Source organism: Mytilus californianus, unplaced genomic scaffold (genome assembly GCF_021869535.1).
Source record: "Mytilus californianus isolate M0D057914Y unplaced genomic scaffold, xbMytCali1.0.p SCAF_10, whole genome shotgun sequence".
Taxonomy (NCBI): Eukaryota; Metazoa; Mollusca; class Bivalvia; order Mytilida; family Mytilidae; genus Mytilus; species Mytilus californianus.
In genome coordinates, this window is record NW_026262582.1 from 71,477,178 (window position 1) to 71,488,341 (window position 11,164).

Genomic DNA, 11,164 nt, shown 5'->3' on the forward strand with positions numbered 1-11,164 from the left:
TATCGAATGACAAAAATAAAATAAAATGAGTTTTACAAAGTCGACTCACGTGGGTTGACCACTCGCGAGACTCATGACTTCCGATAACTATTACCTACCAGTTAATTTACGCAGTTACTTTTAAATGTTATCTTGAATTATTCAGACTGGTGTCAAATGAATCTGCAGGAATAACCACTTCTCTTAAAGCATAGATTGCTTTAACATTATTAGGAACAATTGTTGGGAAATTTGGGAGAGTGTCATCCGGAATGCATGTTAATAAAATTTCAATTTTCAAATTTTTTTTTAAATAGTTCAACCTTATACAATCTAAATCTTTACTATATGGTGCGGTTTTGAAAATTGTATTGTATTGTACTATATTGCTATTCTATTGGCGTACCATGGTCCGGTTTATTTCTATTGATTTAGGATTTATTGTCTAATCAATATTAACATTAGTACAACATTCTTTCATGAAAATGAAATATTTAGTAGAAAAAAATTAACTTTTTATTTTAGGCTCCACGAGTGAGAATAAAAAGCCACGACTGGTTCATATAAGCATTGGCAATGAAGAAACATCATCGATGATTATAATGTGGTCCACTGTCTCCCAAACCGGATGTATTGTTTTCTATGATATAAGCGACAAATTACAGTTCAGCATCGAAGGGAATGTATCAAAGTTGCTGGAGGACAATTGGAATGCACTTTCTTATATACACAGAGCAGAACTTACGGTATGATATCAAAATCTGATTGAAAAACATTAAAAAAAAAAAAAAGAAAAGCAACACGTGAACCTGAGATCGCTGAATGGTCACCAACATAATGTTGCAGAGTAAAAATCATATTTATGCATGGACGTGTTTTTTTGGCGCAAGAAATGGTTAATCGAAAGCATACGCAATGATACTCTGAATTGAAATACGAATTTATGTCATCACCTATATTTATTCGAGATTCAAATCAATATTAGTTGAATTCGGATGTCAAACTACTCACCTCAAGTGTTCTGCATGACTCCGGATTCATTGCATTTTGGTCTGGAATTTGTGAGAACGAAAACCAATGTGTGTCGTGTGAACAAGACGTAATATGAATTATATAATGTAAATGAACCAAGACATGTAGAATAGCTGGTCAACACAATGAATACAATTGTCAAAATCGCACCATAGTAAAAATTTAGATTGTATAATGTTTAACTATTTTTCTCTATTCTTTATACATTTTGTACATTTTCGTTTCTTTACATTTTAGGCACCCATTATTCTCTTTTCTTTTTTTTGGTCCATTTTTCTGTATTCTTTATATTTTTTTACTTAGTCTATTATTCACTATTCTGTAAACTCGCATCCACACCATCAGTTATAGAAAATGAGGTTCACATAAGAATAGAATACACAAAATTTATTAACTCTAAAGTTTTCTGTACTAATTGATACTTTGAGAGAATAATTAAGAAATAATTCATCTATGGCTTCCATGAATTATTTCGATTCTAATAGGACAAATACGGTCACTAAAAACTGAAGCGAGGGTGGGTATGCCGTGTTTGTAGCTGTTCTTTTTTTCTCCCTGTAAGATAAAGCTTAAACATTTTAATTAATCTGCAGCTGCATGAATTATTTCGCAAATAACCGCTAGAAAAATTGTGCTCAATTCTTTTTAATTCTCAAACCCAACATTTGCCCTTTTTAATTTACACGTTTTTCTCGTAAGCTACTGTCAATTCCACAGTTGACATTTCGTAACGAAGGAGCCGCCATGTTGACTTGTTGAAATCAGTAAATATGCGAATAATGCAATTGAACCGAAAATAAAACAACACCTACCCCAAAAATCCATTTTTATGTAAAGTTTTTTTTTTGAATGATTTCACATTTTGTCATGTAGTGATCTTTTAAAGCTGACTATACTGTTTGAGTTTTTCTCATTGTTGCAGGCCGTACGATGACCTATGGTTGCCTAAATCATTTGGTCTCTGGTAGATAGTTGTTTCACTGACAATTAAATGACGCTTTCTGATATTTTATATATAAGTAAGTTCTTTGCAAGTAAGTCCAGTTTAATTTTCCCAAAACAATAACAAATGAGGAAATTTCCAAACATACATTTTTTGTTTGCTACTATTTTCAGAAACTTGAAGCAAATCAGACATACTTCTACCAAGTGTCTTGTGATTATGGACATGACGTCTTCAAAAGTGACATCTTTATGTTCAAGACCCTGTCTAAAGACAAGGTAAGATTTATGCAATTTTTTCTGTGTGAAAAAAATCAAAAGGGATTTCCAATAAGAAATGATGGGTGGCACTCATGGAATTGGAAACTCCTCCTATGGCGCATCCAATGTCACCCTTGAAATTTGTCGGGGATTTGTGTTACTCATTTAAGCATGCATTTACTAATCACCCAATCAGTAACCGCAGTACAAGAGGGTCTGGATGCCGATGGGGGTTTCTTTAATGTTTTATGCCATTTTTCTCTATTCTTTAAACGTTTTGCCCAATAAACTTTATATTTTATTAATTCATTATTCTGTATTCCTGGTTCATTATTTTCTATTCTTTATAAAATCTGTACATTATTCTCTATTCTGTAAACCCCATCCACACCCCCATACAAACTCGATTTCCTATATTTGGAATGAGTTGAAAAAAGAACATTCATAATTTGATTTTAGTTACATGGTAAAATATGTGATTGAGTTGTATATGCCTTATACAATTCTTTGTGATCATCTGAGTCATGGGGATTCAGGGGCAGAACCAGCCATTTTCAAAAGGGGTTGGGGGGGGGGGGGGGGGGGGGGGGTGTTCCTAACCAACGATAAAAAGGGGGAGGTCCAACCATATGTCCCCATTTAAATGCATTGATCGTCCAAAAAAAGGGAGTTCCAACCCCCGGAACTCATCCCCCGCCCTCGATCCGCCACTGGGATTTAAGACTAGAAAATATAAAATATATAGAAAAACGAAAATGTGCGACATACAGGAAGAAGACAACAGCTAACGTAATAAAACTTATAGTCCAAAAAACTTCTAGGGGTAAACATACAAACTTCAACAACAGTAAGACCATTTAATATCGCCTTTAAGCATTTTTTTCGATCATGCTATCATCATTAAATCTGATTAAATTTCGGAATAAGTTGTGATTTTTGGAAAATTAACAAATTTACAATTACTTTTCTAGGAACAAATGGTAAAACTTTTGGTGTATGGAGATATGGGATCGAAGTCAGGAAAGTTAACACTTCCGGCTTTACAAGATGAACTATCTACGGGGCAATATCAGGCGATATTCCATAATGGAGATTTTGGTTATGATCTTGACTCAAACGGAGGCTCAGTAAGTATGATATGTCGAAGATTCACGTGAACCATATGATATATTCATATATCGTTTTTATTATTCTTAATAGCCATTAGTGTTTTGTGTTACAGTACAAGTAATGAACCCGTTTTACTCTCAAATGCATGTGGGATCATCTAGAATCCCTGCAATATATTCACAATTCAGAAATTCTGTCACATTATACAGGAAGCCCATAGGTTTTTTACATTTTGACTTGTCAGGGCTTGCTATGCGGTATGTATTGTGCTCATTGTTGAAGGCCGTACTGTATTTATAAAGACCTTTTATAGCTGACTATAGGGTATTTGTTTTCTCATAGTTGAGGGCCATACGAGGACCAATAATTGCTCATTTCTCATTTATTTGGTCTCTAGCGGATGTTGTCTAATAGGCAATCATTTCGCCTCTCCTTATTTTTATGTTTACAAATGTATGGAGAGTTTCTCCATAGAACTTGAATATTTTATTAATGGTTTTCAGATTTATTTTTTACAGGCTAAGAGCTAGCCATATAAAACAAAGAGATATGGTATGAGACAATTAGATGTACAAGAGTTCAAATGAAGAAGTTAAAGGCAATTTGAGGTCACTGTACGTCCTTCAACAATGCGAAAAAAGATCAATGTTAGTCGTAAGATTTGTTTTGGTGAAAATAGCCTTTAACTTGGGACAGACACATAAAACATGTGCATGCATATTACTGTATCGATATTTTTCCAGAAGTTCTGTTAGAACGGATTGAAATATTTTTTTTATGATATATTTTGTTTTGTCTTCAATAGGTAGGAGATGATTTTCTCGATATGATTCAACCAATCGCAGCACAGTTTCCATACATGACGTCACCTGGTAACCATGGTACGTGCGTACTTGAAAATAGAGATAATTATGCACTTTTGATAACTTATTTACTAGGTTACTTAACTTTCATAATTTAAACGTACGATGACAATTTCACTGAATTCACAGGACACGTTTAATGATTAAGTAAAATTGCATGAGGTAAGCGTTTTTTTTGCGTGGATGACACGCTATTTGGAATGTGGGATATAGGCTAGGGGGTTAAAATGAAGAATGATGGTATAAAGGGGTTAACAAGCGGGATCATAAGGATTATTCCTGATTGTAACTCGTAACTTCTGTCCCATTCACCAACATGTCTGAATAATGTAAACCAACGTATTTTCGCGGATACTTTATTTCGCGTTTAGCACTGATTTTCAGCCGACTTCGCGGCGATTTACATTCGCAGTTTATTCATTTTCTTTGCGTCCACATTCGCCTGTTTTTCTGACTTTTCGTATAATATGTTAAGTGCTTATTTGTCAAAATATTTAATGTGTTTTATTGTATTTTGATATGTTATTTCTTTTTAAAAGAGCTGTCACATGACTTGCACCACTATAGATTAAGATTCTCAATGCCCGGGACACCTTGGCCGATGCCATTTGAGAAACTTTGGTACAGTTTCGATATTGGACCGGTGCATTTTATCAGGTGAGGATTTATTATAGTCTGATTAATTTAGAACACACGTTATGACTGGCTTTCAATAGGTGAAATAGATTAAGGGATGTTTGCTACTCTTAAAGTGTCTCTTGTTTTTGAATTTTTGCCAGATATTCGGAATCCTCTGGTTTTATCCATGTAGTGCCATTAACAATTTGCCAGATAATTTTCTTTCCATAATTTGGTTTTATACAGTTCAAAATTTCATCTTTAAAATATTTTATAAAATCCTTATTATTTTTTTATTGTTTTATATTGTAATATATTATACCTTGTTTTATGGAGAGGGCTTACATAGGCTATGTCTGTTGCCCAATCCAATTCAATTTATTTGAACAAAATACTGTTTAAACTAAACAATTCATTGTATTGCGATGGCAATGTGAACAACAGACTATACAAGATAGCAACACAGTTGATCTGAATGGAAATCGGAAAAACCCATTCTTTTTTAATCTGATGTCAGGCGCGTTTCTAGGATATTTGAAAGAGGGGGCGTATAATCCAATCTCGCGCCGAGTGGAGCGAGACGAAAATGTTTTTGGATGTTTTTTGCTAAAAAACATAAAATAATTGTGAAATGCACTTATGTAACGGGTTCAGGGTTTGACATTTTTTATGCCGAATTCTCTCCATTAATTGTCTATGGTATATTAAAATGATTGGATGGATCTTAACAACAGTAGACCAATAACGAGAAATTTCTAGGATGTAAGGCGTTTCTTAACATTTCAATAGTCCTAAGCCAGGATTTTATGAATGGGAGGAGTAATAACGGTTGCTGGCTGTTACGGTAATAGTAATGCATAACACAATTTCATTAGGCTTTTATGCTCTCACATTATACATGTTATAGTTCGTATTTATATGTTTATGTTGTTATAAAATTAAATGCTAATATAACCGTCAGTCATTGTGGACATTCTAACACAATTATACGGACTTGACTTTTAAGCGCGATGCATACCAATTTGTTAACTTTTTTTTTGGTTGGCGAATACGCTTTTATTCCTTCAATACCTCTAAGTTTTATTAAGTAATCATTTCAAATTAAAAGTCATACTGATATGGAACATTACTTGTATATATTTATCCCCTTTTTCAGTTTTTCATCAGAGGTTTACTTCATTCATAACCAGGATTTCACTTGTAAACAATATGATTGGTTGTTAGAAGATCTGACGATAGCTAATCAGAATAGGAAACAGACTCCATGGATTATTGCACTTGGACATCGACCTATGTATTGCACAAATAGTAACCTTGACGACTGTACGCCGCACTTTTGGGGACAATGGGTTAAAAGAGGGTAAGAACCATAGACATTCTCTATTTAAATTGAAATTTCAGAATCCTTTAACCTTTTAAATAACGATTACGAAATTACTGAATTTTATTGTTCAAGGCTTACCAATTTAACACAAATAACAAAAAAATATATTTGCCAACATTCAGATTTCTTCATAGAAAAAAAAAGATTATAATACTGCACAGTTCTAGATAAGCAGTGCATATCAATTTACAAACAAGCATACTCAATTAGATATTTGAAAAACTGTTACAGAAAAAAAAAATGAATTACGTTATCAATTGCATACGTCCGAAGCGCTTTTCGGGATTTACCTTCATCAGGGACGCGCTCAAAGCCGATTATTTGAAAGCCAAAGATGAATAAGGACCGAATACGTAAATAAGTAAATTTGCAAATATTTTAGGAAAATAAATTTATTGTATCTTCAGTGATGCGCGTGTCAAAGGTATTTAAAATCCTATGCAATTATGAGTAAAGGAAAGCTCACATAACAGACTTGCTTAATGTCCTTAATATGTTTCTTTTAACAAAACATTCATGTGAACGTGAATTCTAGATTAATTCATACCAATTCTGTATTGCAGACTTGAAGATTTGTTTTATGCTATGGGAGTTGACCTTGTGATAGAAGCTCACGAGCATTCCTACGAGCGTTTATGGCCTGTGTATCACTCTGACGTCATTCAACATAGCTATTTACATCCACGTGCTCCTGTTCATATAATTTCCGGTGCTGGTGGAAATTTGGAAGGAGTAGACTTGACGGGATTTTCAAGTATGTTTTATTACAAATTCATTATTATTCGTTGGAATCCAATTTTCGTGGATTTTGTAGGAACATTTGAAATACGAATTCAAATGTTCAAAAATTACAAACTTTCTATATGAATAAAATTATAAAGATTCTAGGAAGACAACAAAATCAAAGATCTACAAAATTAAAATCCACGAAAAAGAAAAAAAATAATTTCTATGTATAAATTGAAAGTAATTATACATAACTTAGGGTTTACATTGTACATAACTGTCCGTGAATTGGTTTTGACGATAGCTTTTGACAGTCAGTTACATGCCAATTCTGACTTGAATATAAACTCATCATAGAAAAACCCATCACAGATACCAGCATCAAAATTGTGTACGTCGGACGGGCGTTTCGTCCATGCAGGACTCGCCAGTGACGCTCAACTAAAAAAGTTAAAAGGCCAAATAAAGCACGAAGTTGATGAGTGTTGAGAACCCAAAATGCCGAAAGACTTTTTTTGCTTCGGCTAGAAAGTTCTTCGTATTTCATAGAATTTAAAGTTTAGTAAAATGATAATTTATAATTATGAACATATGTACCTGCATTTTTTTTGCTGTACAATTATCTAATACATGTATGTATATCGGTGATTTGTTCATAAAAAATATCTTCACACACTATCAAGCTAGATGTCATTTTTTAAAAGAGGGATCCATGCACTCGTTGTCAAGCTTATTTGTTTTTGTATATGAATTCGGCCGTTTGTGTTCTCGTTTGAATTGTTTTACAATTGTCATTTCGGGGCCTTTGATAGCGGACCATGCGGTATGGGCTTTGCTCAATTTTAAAGACCGTACGGTGACCTATAGTTGTTAATTTCTGTGTCATTTGGTCTCTTGTGAAGTGTTATCTCATTGTCAATCATACCACATCTTCTTTTTTTATACTTATCTAATATTACAAATTTATTATATGAATATAATTATGGAGAATCTGGGAAAATGATCCACAAAATTGAAATCCACGAATAAAGGATGAATTCACAGTATTTCGATGTATAAATTGAATGTAATTATATATAAAGTAAGGTTTACAATGTACATATCTGTCCGTGAATTGGTTTTGACGATAGCATTTGACAGTCAGTTACATGCCAATTCTGACTTGAATATAAACTCATCATAGAAAAAGCCATCACATATGCCAGAATCAAAATTGTGTACGTCAGACGGGCGAATCGTCTATAAAAGACTCATCAGAGAAGCTCAACTAAAAAAGTTGAAATGCCAAATAGAGAACGAAGTTTAAGTGTGTTGAGGACCACAAATTCCAAAAGGTTACTTTTCCTTGGGTTTGAAAGTCCTTCGTATTTCCAAGCCCTTCAAGTTTTGTAAAATAATGATTTAGCATTATGACCTTATATAGCCGAATATGCGGTATGGGCTATGTTTCATGTTGAAGGCCGTACGGTGACCTTTAGTTATAAAATTTCTGTGTCATTTGGTCTCTTGTGAAGAGTTGTCTTATTGGCAATCACACCACATCTTCATTTTTATACTTACTATGACAATTCTTGTTAACACAGAAGTGCTGACTTCGGGGCTGGTAATTCCCTCTGGGAGGAAACTCTAACAAAGTTTTTGATGGACATGCAACGTACTCTGAAGTGGTCTATTATTGTTTATAAAATTATGCATAGACATATAACAACTGATTAGTAATAGCGATTGGAATTTGTTAGATAGTTGTCTCATCGGTAATCGTACCACATGTCATAACACATGTATTTGTTTTACAAAAAAAACATAACAAGAGGAAAATGCATAAACTCCAAAAACGGAGCTAGGCCGAAGGTGTCGACATCGTCGGAGTAATCATCTTCTTCGTGTCCATCATTTGTCACACGATTATATATTGAAACATAAATGAAACAATATGAATAGAAAATCTAAAACATGTTTTTCATTTTTTTTAGGTCCCTGGTCTGCATTCAGAGCTGGCAGAAGGAGTAAAAATTCTTACGGAAGACTTTCTGTTGTAAATAAAACACATTTACATTTTGATCAAATAAGTGCTATAACCAAAGATGTTTTGGATCAATTTTGGATCGTGCAAGAACATCATGGTCCATTCTTACAAAATATTGATTGTAAGAATAGCACCGTTTTCCCGGAATTCTGTACTTGTCCATTGCCGATCCGTTTTGTTACTTTGCTGATTTTGTTCACGTCGGGAATTGTCATTGTCATAGTTCTATCCCTTATGTTCTGTTGTTATTCATGTAGATGTTGTTACTTCTGTCTCAACAACATTCGCACATGCGCACATGTATCCGGAAACTGGATGAATCGCAGACGACAATACCGACATCAACCATTACAGCATAATACCGATATCGAGGACGATTTTCTTGTTTATCAACCGACAGAAAGCATCGATTCTTTTGATATGTTAGTGCACTGAAATTAGTGAAAGCTAAATGTCAGATGAAGGTCATATTAGCACACGTGATGGCACGTGCTTTGCCTTAATGGTTGAACAGAACAATACACGAGGAGATTGGAATATATCAATGACTGGATCGAAAAGTGGATTTCAGAAGTAGTATGATATATTATTACTTATAACTGGATGTTGTCTTTTGCACACCTCAATGTGTGATCTTTATGCTCGTATGTCATTCCTGAAAAGTGTGGTTTGCCGTATCGTTGCAGAAAGAGAAATATACATCTTGGTCTGTGGTTGTCACATTTCTGAAACATTTTGGTGCATAGGTGTCTTTATTAGACAAAAAATATATTAAGAGTGTATTTTGATACAACATAGTTCTATTCGGGAAACGAGAATTGTACCCAGTGGCGCATGTTCTCCAATAAATTAATGTTATCAATGTGCTTCTTTGTACGTACATGTAGTGTTTCGTACATTATTTTTTGTATTCGTATGTATTGCATTGTAAACCATTTTTTTACAAATGGGAAATGTGTATCCCCTGTATACCATTCCCGAACAAATTATACATGTTTCTAGCTGTCATGATTAGCATGTTAGTGCCAAAAACGTCTGATGTAGGCGTTATATCATATTCAAATAAATGTTGAAAAGAACCGTTTAGGTTTTTTGGATAATAAATAAAACATTGAAGAAACCAGTGATGAATGCTCTAGGAGCCACTATTTATATACAAGGTGATAGGACGTGTCGCGGGAATAGGTAGCATTCTCCAGCATGAAAATATGTGTATAGGTGGGGAAAACTACCAATAATATATGATAAGGGCAATAAAGTTCAAGTTACTTGTATATGAAAGTCCCTAATCAAATGGCAAAATCAAAAGCTCAAACACATCAAACGAATGGACAACAACTGTCATATTCCTGACTTGGTACAGGCATTTTCTATGTAGAAAATGGTGGATTGAACCTGGTTTTATAGCTAGCTAAACCTTTCACTTGTATGACAGTCGCATCAAATGCCATTATATTGACAACGATGCGTGAACAAAACAAACAGACATAATAGGTAAAAATGTCAAAAATAGGGATACAGCAGTCAACATTGTGTTATAATCTAATTCACTAAAAATCAAACAAACCTGCAACACCGAAGCACAAAATGGTATATAGACCAATCATATTAGCAAAAATTAAGACAAGAATACACAAATTTAACATAGTACAAAAACACAATGACGGGATGTATAAGTACAGAGCCACGTCATATATGTATCAAAGAAACATAAAAAAAAGGCATATAGACAAAGCATACAAACATGTTTTACAATAGCACAGAGCCACGCTATATGTATCGAAGTAACACCAAAAGGCATCTTAAAGAATTTAGCATTAAATATTTCACTTTTCCAACACACCACGAAAAACCCAACCTCAACCCAACCAATATAAGAAAAGGTTAAATTTTAAACCTACACAATATATGAAAAGGTATACATTTTGAAGATCTAAATGATATTAAATGGGTTGGATAACAGAACCCAAGCGACACCCCTATCAATAAAGTATAGAAGTGCCCCCCCACCCTCGGATGAATGTTTTACATCTTATCATTCAATTTATGTTTGAAGAAGGGCTAAATACAATTTGGAACCAAAATCTCGAAATTGTTGCGAAATCGTCCTGAATCTTATGTTTTCAATACTAGTAAAGTAAAAAAAAAAAAAAAAAAAAAAGAAAGAAAGAAAAGAAGCTGCAAATACCAAATATGCCCTCAATGATTAATGCATCTTTTTTT

General features: G+C 33.8%; 1 protein-coding gene across 1 annotated transcript; it reads left to right on the forward strand.

The window, feature by feature from the left end:
* Positions 1-511: 511 nt before the first annotated feature.
* Positions 512-9,961, forward strand: LOC127718470 (acid phosphatase type 7-like). Its single transcript, XM_052224517.1, has 8 exons — positions 512-725; positions 2,128-2,232; positions 3,186-3,341; positions 4,130-4,205; positions 4,727-4,844; positions 5,962-6,165; positions 6,753-6,943; positions 8,889-9,961. The coding sequence occupies exons 1-8, from the start codon at positions 573-575 to the stop codon at positions 9,374-9,376; spliced, it is 1,491 nt and encodes a 496-aa protein (XP_052080477.1). The 5' UTR covers positions 512-572; the 3' UTR covers positions 9,377-9,961.
* The last annotated feature ends 1,203 nt before the right edge of the window (positions 9,962-11,164 follow it).

Excerpts from the sequence above, each read along its gene's own strand:
- LOC127718470 (XM_052224517.1), top strand. The coding sequence starts at position 573 with ATGATTATAATGTGGTCCACTGTCTCCCAAACCGGATGTATTGTTTTC. Across the intron at positions 4,206-4,726 it reads GACGTCACCTGGTAACCATG|AGCTGTCACATGACTTGCAC; the intron begins GTACGTGCGTAC and ends TCTTTTTAAAAG. Across the intron at positions 6,166-6,752 it reads GGACAATGGGTTAAAAGAGG|ACTTGAAGATTTGTTTTATG; the intron begins GTAAGAACCATA and ends TCTGTATTGCAG.